The sequence below is a fragment of the Abrus precatorius genome, unplaced genomic scaffold (genome assembly GCF_003935025.1).
Source record: "Abrus precatorius isolate BTA unplaced genomic scaffold, Abrus_2018 Scaffold2, whole genome shotgun sequence".
Lineage (NCBI taxonomy): Eukaryota > Viridiplantae > Streptophyta > Magnoliopsida > Fabales > Fabaceae > Abrus > Abrus precatorius.
Window position 1 is genome coordinate 26,606,165 of NW_020874362.1, and position 23,575 is coordinate 26,629,739.

At 32.4% G+C, this 23,575-nt stretch overlaps 4 protein-coding genes across 4 annotated transcripts; 3 read left to right on the plus strand and 1 right to left on the minus strand.

Annotated features, from left to right (window-relative positions):
* Positions 1 to 654, plus strand: LOC113859731 (NDR1/HIN1-like protein 1). Its single transcript, XM_027492433.1, has one exon. The coding sequence runs from the start codon at positions 1 to 3 to the stop codon at positions 652 to 654; it is 654 nt and encodes a 217-aa protein (XP_027348234.1).
* Positions 655 to 7,271: 6,617 nt separating this feature from the next.
* Positions 7,272 to 12,863, plus strand: LOC113858350 (5'-3' exoribonuclease 3-like). Its single transcript, XM_027490960.1, has 21 exons — positions 7,272 to 7,353; positions 7,713 to 7,789; positions 7,917 to 8,108; positions 8,479 to 8,541; positions 8,724 to 8,777; positions 8,870 to 9,040; positions 9,135 to 9,212; positions 9,340 to 9,489; positions 9,578 to 9,703; positions 9,839 to 9,934; positions 10,075 to 10,170; positions 10,288 to 10,358; positions 10,440 to 10,568; positions 10,678 to 10,754; positions 10,857 to 10,897; positions 10,993 to 11,067; positions 11,180 to 11,310; positions 11,450 to 11,548; positions 11,638 to 11,710; positions 11,859 to 11,929; positions 12,013 to 12,863. The coding sequence occupies exons 1-21, from the start codon at positions 7,344 to 7,346 to the stop codon at positions 12,581 to 12,583; spliced, it is 2,451 nt and encodes an 816-aa protein (XP_027346761.1). The 5' UTR covers positions 7,272 to 7,343; the 3' UTR covers positions 12,584 to 12,863.
* A 1,115-nt stretch (positions 12,864 to 13,978) lies between these two features.
* Positions 13,979 to 20,432, plus strand: LOC113858140 (transcription factor E2FB-like). Its single transcript, XM_027490630.1, has 14 exons — positions 13,979 to 14,400; positions 15,680 to 15,869; positions 16,037 to 16,096; positions 17,273 to 17,358; positions 17,443 to 17,531; positions 17,620 to 17,674; positions 18,036 to 18,088; positions 18,179 to 18,229; positions 18,332 to 18,380; positions 18,491 to 18,556; positions 18,642 to 18,718; positions 18,868 to 19,090; positions 19,343 to 19,409; positions 19,892 to 20,432. Exons 1-14 carry the CDS (start codon positions 14,200 to 14,202, stop codon positions 20,035 to 20,037), a joined length of 1,413 nt encoding a protein of 470 aa, XP_027346431.1. The 5' UTR covers positions 13,979 to 14,199; the 3' UTR covers positions 20,038 to 20,432.
* Positions 19,634 to 22,440, minus strand: LOC113858141. The gene is made up of 3 exons (XM_027490631.1): positions 21,967 to 22,440; positions 21,116 to 21,307; positions 19,634 to 21,021 (listed from the first exon to the last, which is right to left on the minus strand). Exons 1-3 carry the CDS (start codon positions 22,186 to 22,188, stop codon positions 20,863 to 20,865), a joined length of 573 nt encoding a protein of 190 aa, XP_027346432.1. The 5' UTR covers positions 22,189 to 22,440; the 3' UTR covers positions 19,634 to 20,862.
* Positions 22,441 to 23,575: the final 1,135 nt, after the last annotated feature.

Consider the following 23,575-nt stretch of genomic DNA (forward strand, 5'->3'; position numbering starts at 1 on the left):
ATGTCTACCAAGGACTGCGGCCATCACGAACACGAGCGCCGCCACCTCCTCCGCCACGTACTCGCCGGCATCATCGCCTTCATCGTACTTATCCTCCTAATAATCTTCCTAATATGGATCATCCTAAGACCCTCAAAACCTCACTTCGTGGTCCAAGACGCCACCATCTACACCTTCAACCTCTCTTCCACAACCGAACCTTCTCTTTCTTTCAACACACTCACACTCACCATGCAAATCACACTCTCCGCTCATAACCCTAACGACCGCATCGGAATATACTATCACAACCTTAACCTCTACGCCTCTTACCGTAGCCAACAAATCTCTCTCGCCACCGCCATTCCCGATGCCTATCAAGGCCACAAGGACTTCACCGTTTGGTCGCCGTTTCTCTACGGTAACGCCGTTCCCGTTTCGCCGTTTGTGTTGGGTTCTTTACAGCAGGACCAAAGTGCCGGCGCCGCTTTGGTCAACGTCAAGGTTAACGGAAGGGTTAAGTGGAAAGTTGGGACTTGGATCTCCGGCAGGTACCATATTTATGTTAACTGTCCTGTGTATATTAGGTTCGCCGGAGATCGGGATAATGCTATCGGAGTTGTCGCTCCGGCGGTGAAGTTTCAGCTCTTGCAAAGTTGCAGTGTTGATGTTTAGGCAGCAAAAGTAATTTTTTTTTGGTTGGTATAAATTGTTAATTAGCTTTTGCTAGTTCCATGCTTCTTCATATCACAATTGTTTTATCTCTCTTTTTTTTCTCTTCTCTTTTGTTGTCAGTATTGTATTTAATTTTTTTAACAAGGAGTATTAATTGGAGAAAGTCTCCTTAAGCTTTATATGGAATAATTTATTAAAGGTTTATTAACTCTTTAGATCTAACTTTAAGTACTTCAAAAGACCAATTTTTTTAATTAAAAATGTATGTATTATAATAAAGATATAAACCTATAATAAATATTATTTAATAAAATTTATTAATAATAATTAATTTGACTTAATTTAAGGATTGATGGTTAATAATTTTTATACATTAATCTGCATGATTTTTCTTGTTTATATTGTCATGGACTGACTTCTGTAATTTTATTGGAAATGGTGTATATATTGTTTTCTTGTACGGATGTGACTTTTCGTGGGAGATGGAAATATAATAAATAATCTGAAAATGATAGGGAACGTTGGGTACGTGGATGAATCAATGCGAAAACTTTGGTTGATATATTAATGTAAATGTGCTTTTTTGTTATTGTTATAATGCATTAAATGATTATTTGGTTAAATGTATTTTGGTAAAATAATTTATCTTACCAATTATTTAGAACAGAGTATTAAAAAAACACACACACATATAATGACTATATATATATATATATATATATAGTTTTTGCAATATTAAACATGCATTGAGTGTTTCGACCTTGTTTAGTGTCGAGGATTTGTTTAATTTTTTATTTACTTTTATAGATCCGATATATATGTATCTGTGTTTTTCTCTTTTCAGTGTTTCTATGACAAATTGCGACCTAAAAATTTACCTAACATTTAAAAGTTAATTACGTTTGTTATCTGAATTAATCAATCGACACGCATATCTTCCAATTGTATATAAAATATATCGTAATTGGTAAAAAGATCGATTGACTTGGATTCCATGGAAATTTGGTATAGATCGTCTATGTAGTTGACCAAGGTTGTTCTCTTGTTCTTAAGGAGCACACATTGGATCCTTTTTACTGCTAAGACTTTTATGTTTCTCAGACTAACCCAAGTTTTCTATTAACAAAAGAAATCTTGAGACTAATCATGTGTAAGTATCACGAATTCACGATAGGAAATTCGTTGAAAATAAAACAAAGGGAGTACTCCCAAATTCTTGACATATTTAATTGTAGTTTTGTTAATTGGTTTCATCAATGCTCCCATAGCTTTAGGATCATGTCCTCTGTTTACGCAACACACATCAACAATGATCACATTCCATAACCTGGTATTTAATTTTAACGAGACAACAATTTTTTACTGTTTTTAATATATATATAATTTATTATAGTGATTGTCTTGTTATCGCTCACATCCTTCTATTCTCTCGTATACTGTGAATAGAGAAAGCTCGATCTGTAAAACCACATATCTTGAATCAAAGTATAAAGTAATGCATACACATATTGTTGTCATTATTCATTATCCTATTGTTTATATAATTTTTTTAATCTATTATTAATTCATTAACGTAGAACTTGATTATCAAACAGATTTTAAATGGAGATAGAAAATCAAAATATGCGATCCAGGAAAATTTTCAGATGAAATGTTGGAGTTTAAATCTTAATATATAAAAAGAAAAAACTTAATTAAGTGAAATTTTTAAAATATTTTTAGCGATATTTTTTTTATTAAAATTAAAATATTTACAAATTGTACTTATATTTTGTATGTCTTATAATTAAAAAATACCTTACGATCAAGGTCAAGCCAACATTAAAAAATAAATATTTCCTCATCTAAGATCGTCCTGTTTTTTTAATCTTTGTGTAGATGGAACCTTATATTTTGGGACCAGATGGCATAAGGAAATAATGGCAGAGGTCATTGTTGAAAGACTTTTAAGTCATTTCGTTAAAATAGACATGATTAAATGCACATGAGATGGAGTAAAGAGAAAAATATTCATGGTGGTTTCTTTTACCTGCAACTTTATGAAAAGTAAGCTTCGGCAGATTCTAAAAGGAAAGATGGATTAACTCGTTCCACCAACTTCATGGTCTTGGTGGGTCTTTGTTGCCAAGGTGGAGGGAGGTAGAAGCTTTTAATTATTCTTCATTCTTAAATCTTAATAAATATGGGTGATATTTGTTCACACAAGTGATATTATTCTTACTTCCATTTATGATATATATATATATATATATATATATATTATGAGAATGAAAAATGTTTGGTAGATATCTCTGTAAGTGTTTAAACTTAGAAAGATGTAGAAATACATAATAATAATAATAAATAATGAGATATAAAAGAAAAATATTAATATTATAAATTCAAGTATAATCATTTGTTTCATCTTTTTTTTTTTGCTTTCATGCTCCGTTAAGTCCGATTCAAGTCTTGTCACCAGTAATTAAACATTCGCAAATAGCATATATTATGCATATGTACTTTAAGGCGTGACAGTTAGAAGTTATTCCATAAGCCTAACAATTGGATAGGCATTTTATAGAGATCAATCAATAATAAGGTCGAAAATCTTCTTTGACTCTTCTCCTTTCTCTTTCTCTTCTTTCACTTTAAATTGGCCACCATTGGAAAGGGCCCTCCAAGACTAGTGATTACACCTCCTTAAGTAGGTGATGATCTGGCTATAAACGAATTAAAATGTGATATATGTATGAATGTGCAAGTATATATGCCAACTCAAATGGGGACAAAATCTAGGTTAAGCTAAAAATTAATTCAGTTTAGGCTTTAAAACAGTAAAACTACACTAACGAAGTACAACAAAATGATGAGAATGTAATTAAGTATATATTTTATGTATATAATAATGTTGGGACCTTCTGGTGGATCATGCACGTACGTGATCTAATGAAAAATCCACTCTATTGTAACAGAGTTGTTAGTTAGTTAATGTCGTTAGAATCCATTTTCATACAATGTAACACTTTGTACGTATATTAAGTAAGAAAAATTGTTCTCTCATAAATTGAATCACACAAAACTTCTATTTGGAATAAATTAAATTAAAACAAACCATGCGTTAAGAAAAGTGTTTATAGAGTTTTGTGGATTTCATTGGTTTGGTTTGCTTTTCGTGAATATCTCAGCCAGACAGTGAACTTGATGATAGAAGGAAGCAATGTGGTACAACTGCAACACAACATTAGCTGAGTGAAGTTTCCATATGCATCAGCTTTTTATTATTCACTCACCCCTCTGTTCAGCCTTACCGTCTTCCTGCTGAATACAACCACAACTACACAGGAATGACCCCTATCATTCTTATTTTTCAGATAACCCTTTGGTCAATAAGGCATGTATCAATATAACTTTCTGGGTTGGATATGGTATAATAGGGAATTGTTGGACGGTAACTTCATGATATTGGCCTATTTATGTTCATCACCACCCTCAGTTCTTTATCTGTTATATATGCTTCTTCTTTTTTTTTGTCAATATCTGTTACATATCCTAATTCTGCTAAATTTCTTGAAAGCATGGGCCTTGGCCCAGATAGAAGTTAACATTGTCTCGTTTTGTTGTTAGCAATTAACAGTAAAGTTTTATTTTCATAATTTTGAAAGAAAACAAACAAGCAAACATACATACATACATACGAAGGAATAGATTCCACATTTTTGTTGTTACCCCTTTCTGGGCTATTAAATTAAAGTGGGTGGAAAGAGGGGCTTCATTTTTTTTAATTTAATTTTAATGTTAAATAATATTGAAAGTAAAAAAAGAATGACTGTTAATAAAAATATGTTAATGTTATATTAAAATATTTGCTTTTTATTAAACTAATTTTTTACATTATTATAAAAAATATATAATTAATTTGTTTCTTTTCACTTGTTTAAATAAGTAGGAGTGTTTATTTATTTGTTTATTTTAATTTTATTATTCAAATAGTAAATTTTGTATTATAGTTCTCCTTTTTTAAAATTTTATTTCATCTCTTATTCTGTTTTTTAAAATAGTAAATCGAGTAGAAAAGCGAGGCCCAAGAAAAATGGCCGAAAACAACTAACACCCAATAATGAAGTTTACGGAAAGTGCACGTATAGGCCTGGCCCCACTGATGGGGCCATAGATTAGTTTACAAAGAAAAATAAAAGAAATAAAAAAAAACACTAAATAAAATAAAATAAACTTCAGAGAAAAATGTGGCTTTTTTATTTGTTTTTTGTTAATTTAAAATAAAATTATTAAAATATAAATATTTTTTTGTCTAAAATTTCTTTAACTACGTGCACAAGTTTCATTGTTATCGTGGAAAAATTTAATTTTTTTATATAAAAAATAAATATCTTTATGAAAATGTGAAATTTATCAGATTTTAACACTTGTTACAATTTAATAAGTTTCGTATTTTTATGATGATATTTCTTTTCTTAAAAAATGAGTCTCATCACTTCACAAGCGATATTAATTGAGGCGGTGGAAGTTAGGAGTTGCGCTCGAGAACCGTCTTACTTTCAGATACTGATTATTAAACCGGATATTTTTGTTTTAATACTTTGTGAAGATAAAAGATATTTTATTTTTTATTTTACAATTAAAAAAACTAGTAAACATATAATAAAAAAATCTAGATTATTATTTAAAAAACAATTATGTTCACTACTAAATTTAATTATACATTAAAATTATAAAAATAAAAGCTTAAAATGAATAGTTTCTTAAATTCAAATGTTAATAATTTTTAAAAAATGTATGAAATGTTATTGCTAAACATTTCCATAGCAAAACAAAACCCTTACGGAGAAGTTTAAAAGTGAAGCACTGCGAAGACTTTGAAGATTTAAAAGAACATCGAAAATCAAAGCGTCGTCATCATTATGACACAGTTTAAGAATATCAATTAAAGTGCGGAATATCTACCTAGCTGTCCAGAGTTTTACTCATAGCTTCCCAAAATAAATTGTAATTTGAAATTTTATTTTACTTTGATAAAATATTAAAAAAAGTAAGAGAAAATATTTTTAAAATAAAAAAAAGTAAATATCGCAGTGCACTTATTTCACTCTTCTATCAGACGCCGCTATTTTACATCATGTTCTGGCAGGAAAAAGTGTACGAGATTGATAAGATTACATCAACAAAAACACGCATACCGCAATCATCACATGATCCAAAGAATTAGCAATACACCTGTTTTATTAATATATAAAATAAAGTAAACTTAGAGAAAAATGTTTTAAAAATATTTTCTCTTACTTTTTTTATATTTTAATCAAAGTAAAATAAAATTTCAAATTACAATTTATTTTGGGTAGCTATGAGTAAAACTCTGGACAGCTAGGTAGATACTGGCACAGCTTAATTGATTTTCTTAAACTGCAACATAATGATGACAACGCTTCGATTTTCTCTGTTATTTCTTAAATCTTCAAAGTCTTCGCAGTGGTTGACTTCTAAACTTCTAAAGAATTAGCAATACACATGATCAAAGGGGTTTGTTAATTTTGCTATGGAAATGTTTAGCGATAACAGTTTATACATTTTTTTTTAAAATATTAACACTTGAATTTAAGAAACTATTCATTTTAAGCTTTTATTTTAAAATGTATATTTATTTATTATATTTTTATAATTATTTAGATTTTCTTATGATATGTTTAATAGTTTTTTTAATTGTAAAATAAAAAATAAAAAATAAAAAATATTTTATATTTTAAATATTAAATATAATTTTTCATAAAATATTAAAATAATTATAAAATTCTCTTAAAAACTTATACCAAAATCAAATAATCTTAACAGTTAAGTTTAATATAAGCCTTTCAATGTATCCTGTCCCCCATTGGTCAAATGTCATAAAAATATATTTTCTTTCACCAAATAAGTTAACTTCAGTGCTTTACTCATCTCACTTTAATTACATAAAAAAAATATTCTCATTCAGCAAATGCGTTTTCTTTGAATCCTTCGACCAGTGATTCTTCAGTGCTTTACTCATCTCACTTCAATTACATAAAAAAAAAAATTCTCATTCAGCAAATGCGTTTTCTTTGAATCCTTCGACCAGTGATTGCTTTTCAGTTCCACTTCAATCGTTTCTTCGTTTTCTCACTGCAACTCAGGTATATATTATTATATTTCTTTTCCGATGAAAGTAATATATTTATGTTATGGTTTTCATGCTATTTTCAGGACCAGTCGTAAACTAAACATCTTCCCTTTTCTCTATACTATGTAGTTAAGCTCTGTCAGGAAGAAGAATCTGAATCATCAGAAGCTGAGAAACACAGATAGCAACAATGGGTGTGCCTTCGTTTTATCGATGGTTGGTTAACAAATATCCTAAGGTGGTGGAAGACGTTGACCCCACCACGCAGAATCCAAATGGCTTCAAATTTGATAACTTGTATATTGACATGAATTCCATCATCCACCCTTGTTTTCACCCTGATGATCATCACAACGTTCGTTAGTCTCTCTTGTTTTCTTTTATTCTTTTGCTGCTTTTCTTTAACTTGATATATACGTGTCAGCTTTAGTTGCTTTGATTCTAAGCGTGTAATATCATTCAGATTCCGTTGCCAACAACGTTTGAAGATGTGTTTAGGAATGTGTTTGACTACATAGATCGCCTTGTTGACGCTGTTAGGCCTCACAAGCTGATCTATATGGCTATTGGTGAGACAAGGAACTTTCATTAACTATCATTATTCATACAGCCAACTTGGTACTTGCTTTCGGGTTTTTGCTAATGGGCTTGAAGAATAAAAAAAATATTTTATTATATATTTATATTAAGAACTATGTGAAAAATGCATGAAAAATCATAGTACTTGTGTCTTAAATTTCAATAGCATTTTAAATAAAATTTTATTTTTTGATATTTTAATGAGTGCCCTTAAAGCTTTGCTAGTAAGTAATTGAAGAAATTTCCCTAACAATGCAATGCAAAGCAAGTTAGTGCTTTAGTATATTTACTTCTGTGTCTTTTTATGAATCATTGAACTACGGTGGGTCTGTGTGTTTCTCATACATAGATGGAGTTGCCCCACGTGCCAAAATGAACCAACAAAGATCAAGACGTTTTCAAACTTCTAAGGACAATAAAATTCGTGTGAGTTATTCATCCTTTTCTTTAATCTTCTTTCTTCATTCATTAATAGCATAGAAAATGGTATATTTATGTTTTGTTTAATCTTTCCATGTATTCTTTTAAATTTATTTTCATTTTGTATCTATAGGAAGCTGAGGAAGAAAGATTGCGAAAGCAATTTGAAATGGAAGGCAAACAAGTTCTTCCTAAGCAAGAATCTGAAGTGTCAGATTCTAATGTCATAACACCAGGCACAGAGTTCATGCATGAACTCTCAAAGGCCCTTAAAAGCTATATCTCTTCAAGAATAAGCGGTGATTCATTATGGAACTATGTTATGGTATGATATGCATAATTCACATCACAATGCCTGATGGGCTATGTCAAGCTAAGAATGCTTCATTCACTTCATTCTTAATATTGCAAATCATTGTTATTTTCTTCTTTATCAAGCTAAATCATTTTTTCTTTACTTTGTTAAATTGAACTTAGGTAATTATCTCTGATGCTAATGTTCCTGGAGAAGGTGAACATAAGATTATGTCATTTATACGAAAACAGCGTACACTAGATGAGTACAATCCGAACACCAGCCACTGCTTATATGGCTCGGTGTGCAAATTGCAGTTAAAAAAGTTTTGACAGAGTATTTGTTTCTTTTGATGTTCAATATATTTAAGCTGAAGCCTTTGAATTAATTACAAATGCAGGATGCTGATCTAATAATGCTTGCAATGGCAACTCATGAGCCCCATTTTTCAGTATTAAGAGAGGTAATTTTGACAAGATTATTAATATATTAGAATTTTATCTGTTCCAACATATAATCTTGTATACCTTAATGTGAAAACTCAAATACACTAAAACATGAAATGAAATGATTTTAACACTGCTTTTTGAAATGTATTTTACTATTGTATACAAATATAACTCATCACTTTCTGTGCATGTGCAGGATGTACCTATTCAGCAGCTGCAGCAGCAAAAAATTGTTGCTAAGCCTTTCAAGGTATAAGAAATATTAACCAACTTACATTCCACAACTACAAGTCTACAACTATGCGGTTGTACCATGAATCTCACGATATTAACTGTACGCAGTTTTTGCATATTTGGTTGTTGAGGGAATATCTTGAGATAGACATGAAGGTAGAAGATCCTCCCAAAAATTTCAGCTTTGAATTGGATCGGATCATTGATGATTTCATCTTCATGTGCTTTTTTGCTGGAAATGATTTTCTACCCCACATGCCAACTTTGGAAATTCACGAGGTTATCAGTGACTTTTTTGTTAGATGTGATGAATATATTTATAATTATAAATAAGTGGTCACTTATCCTTATTTGTTTTGCTCAATTATGTCAGGGGGCTATTGATTTACTGATGACTGTTTACAAGAAAGAATTCAATAATCTTGGAGGATATCTTGTCGATATGAGCCGGGTAACCCTCTTACTGTCTCATTTCTTCTTTTGTTTGTTTACATCTTTTTTTCTCCCTTATGTACAATTAATTTGAAATTTATTTCATGTGAATTTCCACTGTGCCTATGATATGAAATTTAATGCAGATTGGTGAGAAAAATGCTGCTTTTATTAAGTTATCAAGAGTTGAAAAATTTATACTTAAGGTTGGCACCTACGAAGAGAAAATATTTAAGAAAAGATCCGACATTAGGGACCGGCAGTTGAGAAGGCTTATTAATGATTATGAGGATGCCGTAAGTTGAACTATATTAAGAAAATGAACATTTGATTTTATATTTTACTGTAATCTTGGCCTAACATAATTACATAATTTCCATCCAGAAGCAGGAAGAAAAGAATGTAACATGTCACTCTGTTCTTGACAATGAAAGTACTTCTGATTGTGCTCTTCTAATTTGTAAGGCCCCAGCTTCCAAAGAGGTTTCTGTTCCAGCTACATCTGCTGAAGTAAGTTGATTCTTTATCAATCAGGAGTTTAATTATATATAATTTTTGACATCTTTTATTGATGGAAACACCATCATGAAAGAAGGGATTTAATGATGTTGAATTGTTGATAATGCTTTTCCTCTTTATTATCAGATTTTTCAGAACACAAAGGATTTAAGAGATGAATTAAGGAAATGTATGAGAGAAAAATGTAACTTGTTTAAGAGTGGGGAGTACCTCATTGACAAGGTATGCAATTGCCTGGAAGGGCTTATTTTTACTATGTTATTTTTTATTTTATTTTATTTAATTATATGATAAATGGATATGAAGCACACTTTTTTAAAATTTGCTAGATGATTAGCAAGTGTTGTTATCATTCATTTCAGATAAAACTGGGAGCAGCTAGCTACAAAGAAAGGTATTATAAAGTGAGGTTTTTTGTAGAGGGCCCTACTGACATTGAGTGCAAAAGGAAAGAAATAGTATGGTTCTTCACAACTTTTGCAACTGCTGCTAAATCTTCTATTTAGTATGGCTGGTTGTGCCTTTTGTTAGACAACATTCAATGGTGGTGGTGATAGATTTTCATTTAATTGTAGGTCCAAAAGTACACAGAAGGATTGTTGTGGGTTCTTCAATACTATTTTTCTGATGTTGCTTCGTGGACATGGTAAGCCAATATGGTTGGATATCTAGCTTGAATTCCTGGCATGCATTATATGGATTGAAAATGATAAATTGCAATAAACAGGTTTTATCCATTCCACTATGGTCCATTTGCTTCGGACTTGAAGGGAATGGGTCAGGTGAGGGTAAAATTTGAAAAAGGTGTCCCATTCTTACCACTTGATCAACTTTTAAGTGTGCTGCCCCCTCAAAGGTAACTCTAGTTATTCTATTTTCCAACTTTTTTGTTACCATAAACTTTGTATTTGGTATTAAAGAATTCTGTTACAATGGTAAAATTAACTGATTTTATTGATGTCCAGTGCTCATGCACTTCCAAAAGCCTATGCACAATTAATGCTGGATGAACATTCAAGAATATTAGACTTTTATCCTCAGGGTAAGCTGGTTAATTTGATTTGAAGTTTTCTTATTTTATTTTTTTGAATGTGTGGTTCTATTGAATTCATATTCTAGTTCTATAAATTTTTTGGTTTTGTAGATTTTGAAGTTGACCTAGAAGCTAAGCGATTCTTGTGGCAGGTTATCTCACTTAAGTCCTTGTAAATAATTTGTTTAGTCTTTGTTATTCAATCAGTACATATGAAATGATGGAAACAAATGTTTCTTTAATGAAGGGTATCTGCAAACTTCCATGGATAGAAGAAAGCCGGCTTTTGGCTGAAACCGTAGATCTCAAAAATCAATTATCTGTAAGATCTACTCACTTATTAATACCACATAACACCAAACAAATATTTTGAATAATTCAATCATCTATGTATTTTGTTGAATGCCTTCTAAATCTCCAATTGTGTTTTATAGGCAAATGAAGCCATAAGAAATTCAGTCAAACTTGATTGCTTGTTTGTTAGAAGGTCTAACAAATTAGTGGAGAAAATATGTTCCCTTTGTCTCGGGGAAAATTCATCTTACAAGTTGAACATGAGAATATGGTTAGTCAAGGATACTTTTATCATGTTTTTTTTGCATATTCCTTCTTTGAAGATAGTATGTCATCTGTAAATACTGTTTTAGTGTTAGGAATAACGCATAGTTCATTGTTATGTTTTCTTATTCTTGTACTTTTTGCAGTGATGGCATTGGGGGTATCATAAGTCTTTGCCATGAAGGTGTTGACAAGCCTTGCTTGGGGATGGAGATTTGTGACAACGAAAAAACAAATTGTGTCCTGTATGCTATTGAAAATATACCTTTTAGTTTCTTAGTTAGCATTCAACTTATGAGATTTTCCTGTCATTTTATAATTGTTTATGTTGCAGATATGTCTATTATGAAGTGCCTGCTGGTAATCATATTCCTCGTTTATTATCTGGTGTAAATCTTCCAGAGAAGGTAAATCCCAGTTTCTTAAATTTTCTGATTCAAGATAACTTTGTTAATTGTCTACAGCATAGTTAAGTTTTTGCTATGAAATAGACAAGACTAATTGATACCAAAGTTGCACTTGATCTCCTTGAAAAACATTGTAAATTTTTTGTAGACAATCTTTGGGGGTGACATTATGGAAACAGAACTCTGGCATGAGCGGCAGAACCATAGTCGTTTTGAGAGGTACTATTTTTATTTTTTTGCTTTATGTGTAGTATTGGATGTGGGTACAATCTTCTGTGTAATTTGCAAACTTGAAAATTCAGGGTGCAGAATCAAGTCAGATGGAGGAGTGAACACACAGAGAGAAGCACTTCAAAGTTTTCTCCAAATGCAACTACTCATCATACAAGAAACTTTTCATCTAATATGCCTCCTGAAGTCATGCACAAAGGTGCTACTGGTGTTGGATGGAGTGTAGGTAGAGGCAAAGCATGCAATAGTTCCAACGTGAGAGGAATTGATGCAATGTCCAGTCAAAGAATGCCATCATTGTCTCCTTTTCATAAACAACATAAGGATGCAGGATCTTATCATGTCACTACTACTAGAGACATAAGATCACAACACTTTGTGGACAACTTTAGACAACTCAGAATATCAGAGTCTAATCATTTGCCAAGGCCTGGTGACAGATCTCAATTTCAGCCATATAATAATGGTTACACAAATCAGTCAACAAATCCTCCTTATCATCAAGGTTCACAATCTGAGATCAGGCTTCAAAATGGCTCCAGTAGAGTTAATTCATGGAAGAGTGCTTCCACAAACAGCTCATTGCGACCTCAATGGAATGGTGCAAAGTCTTACCAAGTGAAAGATCAAAATCGTTGGTAAGAAATTGCATATTTGGAGTGGAGCAAATAGAAGCTTGATAGTGTTTTGGCCCAAGACTATCCTTTTTTATCTTGAAGTTATTAAATGTTTTTATTTATTTTGGCTAAATTAAATGTTGAAAAAATGGAAGATGTTGATTTTGTACCAAGTAGCATTGATGTTTTGTGTTTGATCTCCTGTTACTAATGACTATTTATAGGGTACAACTTAATAGGAGGTGCTTTTTTGTATGTGATGTTGTTTAGTTACTCTTTTTAACATCAGCAATACTGTGCGTTGTGATAAGGTCAACTTGTGTTGCTTTTTCGCCTTTTTCATTTTGGCTTACGCAAGCATCTTGACAAATTCTCAAAATTACGTGGATTTGTTTTATGTTTTTTCTACTTCATAGGAAAGAGAAGTTTTGGGTGTTGCAAATTTTTTCAAGTTATACAAGTACTTGTACTAAATTACTATTACTATAATGTTGAAGTTATTTGATTTCATCATTGCTAAATGACACGTGAAAATGAAAGTTTGATAGAGACTCAATGAATTGTTGCTCGCTCAGCAAAATTTCACAGCTTTTGTACTTCAATTTTTTTATTTCCCCGTGCCTTCTCCTTCAGGTCCCCGCAACTTTTTTGTTACTAGGACCATAAAAGTCAATATGTACAAATGTCATAAGGTGGAGTGGGGAACTCTTGATTACTCTCTTAGTTTTTTTCTCTTTTTTTTATTATCATTTATAGAAAATTCAAGAAGAAAAAAATTAAATTAAATTATTAATAAAGATATTTTTAAAAAATAATAAATTGTGAAAAAAGAGAGCAAAAACCAACCCCTAAAATTGACAAGGAGGAAAAGCCCAGCCCGATAGGGAAATGGTAAGCATCAGCAGTATCGTGGTGGTGAGTTTTGCGTTTGCGTGGCCAGAAGTCAGAACAAACACGTTACGACAATTTGTATTGTTTTAATGACCCAAAAAGAAAAAGATAAAAGAAATCATTTCTTAATGATTCACGTCAACGGAAACCAACCCTCATCTTAGTGCAAGGCGCGCGTTTTGCCATTTCGAACCCTCTTTTTTTTTTTTTTTTTGAATTAGTTGAATGTGAATATCTTCGTTAGAAGTTTATGAAATCTCAATTCATTAAAATTCGGCAATGAACATGTCTTTGTTTAATTAGATAGAGGACGTGGTGGTTAAGTTGGGAAGTGGGGGAAGCAAGATTTGAAGACTGTTGCACATGTGATTCGCGCCGAACCCTAACCGACTAGAAGCGGTTTAAGGAAAAAGATTAAATTTATTACTTTTTTTAATTTAAAAAATAATAATAAATGGAATGTGTTTTAATGAGAGAGTAAAGAAGATTTATTTATTTATTTATTTGGGAATTATTGTAAGTGCTTCCCTCCACATCTATATCCGAACCAAATTCCCTCCTTCTTCTTCTCTCTCTCTCTCTCTCTCTTTCCCTCGTTTTCTGCTCTCTTTCTCTCTCCCGCTTTTTTATTTTCTGAGTTGCCAAACGCTCAGATCTCACTCCTTTCCCTCCCATTTCTCTTCCGATTTCTTCAATTCCGAACGCGGAAACCCTTTCGATCCTCCTCCGACTTTGATCGCCGCCCGGTGGATGTCGGGCTCGCGAGCTCCTCCTGCCGCCGCCGCCGCCTCCTCGAACCCGCCGGAGAAGATCATGCAGTCCATGAAACGCCAACTTCCGTTCTCCTCCATGAAACCGCCGTTCGTGGCTGCCGGAGATTACCATCGCTTCGCTCCCGACCACCGCCGAAACCTCGACCAGGAGCCCGAGGCCATCGTCATTAAGACTCCCGTGAGTGTTTCCCTAATTTTGTTTTATTTGAATTTTTTTCGGTGATTTTGTTTTTATTTTTTATTTTTGTTGTTGTTGTTAGATTATTAGTAGGTTTCTTTAGTTTAGTGTGGGAAGAGTGTGTAGAGAACTAGAGATCTGCTTAATTTCATGCTTTAATCAGTTACTGAGTTATTAATTTGTTGTAATTAGTCACTGGATAAGTTTCGGAGATAATACTGCAGCTAAATTGTTACTTGGGTTACGAAGGTTTTTTGTTCAAATTGAAGTATATAGAAGAACTAGTAGGTGATATTAAATGTTGATTTCGTCAAGTTAAGATATGTTAGAGATTATGAATGTATTTGTATTTTTATATAGGAAATGAAATTTTTTGTTCGATACCTTTTCTAGAAGGACCTTTTGCGTTTATTTTTTTCTTCTGTCTTGTCTCTCCCGTTATATATGAACTTAGTATATGGGTCTAATACTAGAGCAATGAGGAACTTGAGTGGATGTGCTTGTTGATTATGCAGAAGTTGGGTTCATGATGTGATTGTAAATTGGCCAATTCAAGGTGGAAAGGAGTGAGTGGGAAGGAAACAAATCAGTTGTATTAGCTGCTTTGAAGTGCTTATGAAGACCGGCATTGATTTTATATCCACATTTTTTTGTTTAGTTGTATTTTAATTGAATCATTTTACTCAACCTAAGATTAAAGTAGGAGCTTGCCAAATGCATAGGTTCCTTGGCATTTGCACCAAATTGAGTCACTCCATCCATATGTTCCTTGGTTAGGATTCTAAGCCATGATGCATTTCTATTGGGCTGCCTTTCATACTATCAAATGAAAGCAGTTGTACAAATTTGTGCATGTGTCATGCCTAGCGCTATAAGAAAAATGTTTTCAAGTTTCAACTGAGCATTTCACATTAAGTGATCATGAACTAACAATAAATTAGCAAATGATCATGTGAAAAAATTAATTATGCATAATTTTGTGATGGATTGACCTGCCAATTCTTATTTAGTGCAGTGGAATACTTACTCTTCTTTCTCTTTTAAAAAAATTGTTGACTTCTTTACAAGTAATGAGTTATTCTTTTTGTTCTCCTTTGCGGATATTATAAGTATTGCTTTGCAATTACTTTCTTGCAATGAATTGAAACTAAATATAGATTATCCATTATGGTGAGATGATTATGGCACATGAATTATTTTTGAAATGTAATTCTTACTATTCTAACTTCTTTTTATTATCATTTCTATTGATTGCAATTATTATGTTTTCACATTTCAGCAACTGAAGCGGAAGAGTGAAACAGCTGAATTTGAAGCTGATTCTGGTGATAGGACGACTCCTGGATCCACTGAAGCAGCTAATAGTCCTTTTCAGACACCGGTATCAGGAAAGATGGGAAAGGGAGGCAAATCCTCTAGGCTGACAAAATGCAACAGACCTGGAACTCAAACCCCAGGCTCAAATATTGGTGACTACCTTTTTCCAATTTTTGTATATTAGGTTTATATATTTGTTTAATGGACATCTGAAGAAAATTTAGGTAAACCAGTATTTTGGTTGCCTGTCTACTAACATACACCTTCGTCAATTTTGGCATGCAAGAAATTTAGATATTATTTTCTATAAACTTGGCAGGTTCTCCTTCAGGCAATAATCTCACTCCTGCTGGTCCATGTCGCTATGACAGCTCTTTAGGTATTACCGCATTTGTTAGTTCATTGTTTATTGTCTTCTATTCTTTATAGCGTAAATTACACAGTGCACCCTTGTAGTTTCATCCTTTTTCAACTTTTTTTGTTGTTGGTGTTAACCCCCCTTAATAGATTTAAATTGATTTTTTCTTTTTAAAGAGTTTGGTTAAAGTTGAAAAATAATATTTGTTTATTTCACACACTAAATCCTTGTGGTTTAGTATTGTCACAACCCACCACTATAAAGTTATTGTTTATTTTACAGTTTATTTTACACAATACCCTCCTAAAAGAACTATGGGATGTATGTAAGGGTGGGAAAAGAACCATTAAAAACCAAACTGATTGCAAACCTAACTGAACTGTCCAAGAAGAGCCAAATTGTGTATAGCATTTCTAACAACCAAACTGATTTATGTCTTAAAAATGGTTTGGATAACTACTCTCGTGTCGCTTTCAGTTAACTGTATTTAACTAAACCAAACCATACCAAATCAAATTACTAATACGGCACTCATCTAGTGGCTGACTAGCTCCTTGTTGTCCAAAATCACAATCTCCACCACTTTGCCAAAGCCTTCCTATACACCATATTCCTGTGCAGACTACCTGTGGAGGAGGCACAATCTGTGCCACAACCCTCTCCTTCAGCACTATCCTCCATATTGAAGAATGCCCCAGATTTTTCAACCTGTGATTAATCCAAAGAATTGGTACTGTTAGTATTGAAGATCTAGTGCCCAAGGCAAATCCAGTGTTGTCAGTCCACTCCTCTACGGTGCATTTTGCTGCTGACAATGGACACATGGGTCTGAACAGTCACCACTATCCAATTTTCATTTAGTGTTGAGTAGAAATGTAACAAAGTTGGTACCCTGAACATTCAACGACATTGCTTGTTGCGCAGCTTCAAATTGAAAAGCACAATTGGTCGTAATCAATATGAAAATGGTAAATTGCCATTGATGCCAATTGAAGTTAACATTTCAAGGTTAAAGCTGAGTTGAGGGGGGTTGAGTTACAGAAAACAGTCCAGTGGTTTATCTGAAAGTGGTGAAACTACTAGGGGATAAAGTGTAGTTCACCCTTTGTTTTATATGTTTTACTGAATACTGACAAAATTAGGTCTCTACACATTTTTTAATTTATTCTATATGACATTTTCTTTTTTAAAAAATAGGTCTGTTGACAAAGAAGTTCATCAATTTGATCAAACAAGCAGAGGATGGTATCCTTGATCTGAATAAAGCTGCTGACACATTAGAGGTTAATATATTTTCTTCTGCTCGAATGATTCCATGCTATAAAGTTTGATTATTTGATGATGTTTTTTTTTTTTTTTAACTACAGGTGCAAAAGAGGAGGATATATGATATAACAAATGTTCTTGAAGGGATTGGCCTTATAGAAAAGAAACTCAAGAACAGGATTCAATGGAAGTAGGAATTTCTTATGTCTATCATTGTTGTCATATTTGTTTTCGAAGGTATTGAAACTATTTTACCTACTCTTTCAATGATTGGTCAGGGGACTGGATGTTTCAAGACCAGGGGAGGCTGATGATAGTTTTGCTAGTTTACAGGTTAGGAATGATTTAATTCTCTTCTGGGAATTCACATGGAGATGGTTTCTTTGGAAGATGTAAAGATGATCATAGAGATGTAAAGACCTTCTTTATTGGAAATCTTAAAGTTCTTGACAGGAAATCATAAATTGCATCTGTGATCAGTCTTTACATCTTCCAAAGAAACCATCTCCATGTGAAATATTTTGATTGAAATAAATGTTAAGACCTTCTGATTTGAATTTCAGTAATTTTCTTTGCGAGGGGTATTGGAAATGAGTTTATGTTTATACAATTTATTTCATACATTAGACTTGAACGGTAGTATTAATTCTTGAAATTTGTTGGTATTTGATTTCTTTTTGTTTCTCATTTGCAGGCAGAAGTTGAAAATTTAACAATAGAGGAGCGCCGGTTAGATGAACAAATAAGGTTTGGGTACCATTCCTTTCTTATTCTTTATTGAATTATTTAATTGTTTTTTCTGTTTTCTATATTAACTAATTTTTCAAATTATTGCAGGGAGATGCAAGAAAGATTACGGGGTCTTAGTGAAGATGAAAACAATGAAAAGTAATATTTTTTTCACCCTATCCATCTTTGGGTCATTTTGCCACAATTTTGTGTTCATAAGTATGTGAGGTATTTTTCTTTAATCTATTTCCACCTTCATAGGTTGCTTTTTGTCACTGAGGAAGATATAAAGAACTTGCCCTGCTTCCAGGTTAGTTTCTTCGTCTATGATTAAATATTTTCTATGAATTCTGTATTCTTTATACATCTTACAATATAATATTTTTTCGGGATGTTAACCCATTTTCTTTACTCTGCCAGAATGAAACATTGATAGCAATTAAAGCTCCACATGGCACCACTTTGGAGGTCCCTGATCCAGATGAGGTAATTTGAGAGGGCATGAAGAGTTAAGTAGGAATTATTATTATCACATGCATCTTTCCCATTGAAAATGCTCCTCTTCCATTAGGCTGTTGATTATCCGCAGAGGAGATACAGGATTGTCCTCAGAAGCACAATGGGCCCAATAGATGTTTACCTTGTTAGGTATGCTTACTTTTTTTTATGATTCTAAAACCATTTACCTCGAGGGTTTATTGCAATGCACGGTTAGGAGACAAAGCCAGATAAGCAATGATGCTCGGCAATTGCAACATGTAATAAAGTTGACATTCCTGTTCTCTCTGCCATTCTAGTCAATTTGAAGAAAAGTTTGAAGAGATTAATGGGGTTGATGTTGCACCCAAATTTCCATCGAGTCCAGAACTTAACAAGCATCAATCAACAGTGGTCCCAGAGGATAGAGGGAAGGACATAGAAGTGCAGGGACAAGAAGATGGTCATGGGTCTAGTTCAGATTTTACTACCTCTCAGGATTTTGTGAGTGGGATCATGAAGATTGTTCCTTCAGATGTCGCTGTAAGTATCACTTTAGTTTATGAGATGTTTGCGATAATACATATGTTCCAAGTTGTGAGGGAAGAGTGTATCTTATGGGCTATGGCAGCAGAGTCTCAAAAGCCGTATGGTGTTGTCTTTCAAAATTTATGCAAATCAATTATAGCATGTTTCTTTGTTGTAACTTGTTAGCATGAAGTTGCTAGTATTGTTTCTGATTTAAAAGGAAAGTGTGAGTCTAGGAGCTTATTTGAATCTTTTTTCTCTTTGCAGAGTGAAGCTGATTACTGGCTTTTATCAGATGCTGATGTTAGCATAACTGACATGTGGAGAACAGAACGTATCCTCTCTGAACACCTTAGTCACGATTTCATTCTTCACATACACGCACTCACACGCATACTTAAGTATATTTTTGGTCTTGACATCTTTGCAAACATTTGGTATTAGTCCCTCCAAACCTTTTTTTCCCTTCAATTGATTAGGCTCTAAAAAATTCCTCTCATGGTAGCCTCCTAGGCAATCATGTTTATAAGGGAGACTGGAACCAAAAAAAAAAACTTGCGAAAATGTTGGGACCAAAATTAAAAGAAAAAGTTTCGAAGAACGAAAACAAAAAATTCATGAAAATGCAAGGTCCAAAAATATATATATGTCTATATATATTGCATGCTCTCTCTCCCTTTCTCTAGCGTACGCTGGTGCACATATATCAACACCTGGAGAGGAGGGGTTTTAGTTTTATTCTTTATGAAAATAAGTGAAAAAAAATGGAATCCAGGATTGGTGATTATTTTGAATATATCCTTGATACATTTGCAGCTGGAGTTGAATGGAATGACCTGGATACACTACAAGAAGATTATTGCATGACTCGTGAGCACACTACGTCCCCAAGTCATCCGACCCCAAGTCAACCTTCAAACGTTGGTGAATTGTCTTCTGCATCTAACCCTACTGGAGGTTGAAGCTTCCAAATGATATTTGTGAATATAATAGGGAAAAGTGGTGTTCCTTTTCCCGTCGAGAACCTATGACATCCAGCCATCAGCCATGTCCCTCTTGTATTCTCTTCAACATAGTCCTAGAGGTTGGATTGAAGGTTCCATGAAGATGCTTTCTCATGTTTCTCCAAGAAGCTCGTCCGAGGAACCGAGTGGCCAATCAACTGCTCATTGTACAGTAAATATTACATAATCCAAGTGACCTTGTAGTTCAAGAAAAAAAAAATCTAGCGGCTTTCTGAACCCATCTTTGTATATTATTGTAAGTCATGGCTTTGTAGTGTACTTAGCTCGATGCTCGATGTCTTATATTTTGGCAAGCAATAAAAACACTTGGAATGCAAATTGAAAGAGTTATGCTCCCATCCAATGTGTTCATTTATCACACTTCATCCATTTCAATAATTGCGATGCTCGCAATTTCAGCAAACTGTTCGTGAACTAATTGTCTGGAATTGTAGTCATTCCGTTTCTAGCGACTTGGTAATTACCTTCTATCTGTTGCTCCCTCAATATTCCAATATAAGTGACTACAATCAGCAACTTATTAGTGCGCTATATAGCAATTCTAGTAAAATGGAGGATGCAATCAATCATGCAAGCGAATTATAACAATGTTAGTGACATGTAGTTGATGAATATAGAATTTTATTAATAAACATCATTTTCTTAATAAGGATGTACATGCCCATTAGTGGGTTAAACATATGTTCATCTGGCCATTAAAATGTAAATATTATAACAGAAGGCAGGTAAACACTGTTTGGTATTCGAAGGTACCACTACAAGTTACTTATCTTTCTCTACTTTCTTTCCAATCCAACCGGCTACAATTGGGGTAAGAGCAACCGTGGGTGGAAACCTAATTGGAGATGCAGCTTTATGTGCAGCATATGCCAAAGCAAAAGTACCAACTTTTTCGCCGGTCTCATCAGTTGAAATTCCCACCTGAAGATTAACATGCAGTTTATTAATCGGTAAAATTTATTTTGTTTTAAATTAGATCGTATCTATACATTAGGTTTTGTTTAAGTGTTGGCACCTTCTGCAGTAAAGATTGGACATCGATTCCAGCACTAATTAGTGCATAACAAAGTGCAAAAGAGATCAATGATAGAGTTATGGAGGTGGCAAGATATGCTCCTCCATATTTCGCTAGCAATTCCTTGGCTTGATCACCCTTTGATTTCTGTTGTTCAGAATTATTCTTTCCTTCCTCCTTTGAGCTGAAAATCTGCAAAAAACCAAATTTTCAATTTAGACAGATTACTGGTTTATTAGTTAACCCTCCTTGAAGATAATTCAACCACAATCCATCATTTGCTCCACAAAACTGGGGTGAAAAAGAAGGCTAAAGGAACAAATGGAAAGAAAACCTGCAATTCAGGGATAAAACACATAATTGGGTATGACTTCAACAATAAAACTTTGATCAAGAGGCACGTCTTTTGTGGTCAACGCAACATTTAAGCTGGGAAGTTGCATCAAGAAAGCAAACCCGAATTCGATTTGAGAAGCAAAACTAATTATTTTCCCACACTAGCTCAAGACTAAAATTTTTCAAGCTTTCTGTTCACTTTTGACTAAATTTACTTTCCCTAAACTTTCAGCAGCAAAGTCCCATCTTAGTATATCCTCCAACTATACATTTAACTTTCCTTATGCCGAATTCAAATTGTGCATCTTTTTTGCAACAGACTTAATAGAGTGGGAAACATTACGCACTTGACAGATAAGCCAAGAAAAATGGGTAGCTTGGTAGCAATTATACATAATAAACAGGAAACCACATAAAAACAAGAACCCTTTGCTTTAAAAAATTGGAAATTTTTAGCAACCACATACTCCAAATAACTAGTTAAGCAAAAATAGATTAGAGAAAGAAACGGCCACCTTCCAAAGACCAGCTTCAAGCCCATACTTCTTTGTAACTTCCTCAGCTGAAGATGGCTGTGACGGGCTTTTGATTTCCTCTGTTTCCTCTCTAAGTGCTTTTACGCTAAAGCTCTTTACATGGAATTTATGTGTGTGAAATGAAGAATGATTGCAAAATCTATTAGTCCTCTTGCTCAGTAAAGAAGCACAAGATGGTGATGGGAGTAGCAGAGATGTCATTTTTGGAATATTGTACCTAAGACTCAGAACTTACGTTGTTTGATGATCAAAATTGAAAGCTGAAAAAATGGAAAATATCAGACACACAAAGTGTTATGTGAGCTTACTGGAGCCAACAAGGGAAAAAGAAGATAGTAAAAGATAATGATAGGACAAAAGATCACTATGAACTCCACGTTGAAGCTGGGAATGTCATGAATTCACAATGGGAAAGTCTTCTTTGTCCATTGCAATGGGCTTCCAAAATAAGCCCAAGAAAAGATTGTGGCCACAGCACGTGCCTTTAAATTTATGGTAACGGGAAAGGACATGTAGCTAGTATTTTTGCATTTTTTTTTATTCTTCATTTAAAAAGTTTTATAATTTATTTTAAAATATTTTTATGATGATTTCATTTTAATTTTTTATTATTTTTTATTTTGAGGTGAAATTTAAAGTTTAAAAATATGTCTAAATTGACTTTCAAAAATTAAATTCCAGATGTTTGTATAAAAAAATATTTTCAAAAACTTAAGTTTAGAAATTTACATACAAACAATTAATTTAGAAAGAGTAAGATTCTAATTTCAGAAACTTATTTTAGGAAAGAGTTAATAATTCTTGAAATTAATTTATAAAAATATAAAAAATTAATTTTCAATAGTGTACAATTTTAATTTTAAAAACTTATTTCTATAAACATAAAATTTTGATTCTGAAAAATTATTTATAAAAATAATAAATAATTCTTGAATTTATTTTTACAAGTGTGAAAACTTAAAATTTAAAATTAATTTAATTTAAAAAAAATATTTGTTAAAATAATTAATAATTTTAAAAAATAATTTTTGGAATTGTAAAAATATAAGTTTAAAATTAATATAATTTCATAAATTTATTTTAAAATTCTAATTTTAAAATTTTATTTTTGAAAAATTAATTTATGAAAGTGTGAGTTTAATTTTAATAATTGATTTTCATAGTGTAGAATCTTAATTTTAAAAATTTATTTTTAAAAAAAGTGTCGAAGTTGACGGGTAAAAAAAAAACATAAAAATATAATTTTTAACAAGAAATCAATTTTTTTGATAATACATTCAATCCAATTGACGTATTGAAGAGTAATAATACTTAAAATACATTAAAAATAAACAATAATAAAAGAATCATAAAGCTTAAAGTAATGGAGGAAAAAACAATAAAATGAAGAGTGAAAAAAATTTACTTGAAAATTTGAAATATAAATAGTAAAATTTAGAGTTCTTTAATTTAAAAAAAATATTTTTTATTTAAATAATTTAAATTTTATTATAAATATTTTAGAAAAATTATTATAATGTAAAGAAAATTGCAAAAAGCAACCCCATGCTGGTGCAGCAATTACTTCGCCCACTTATTTTTCTCACCT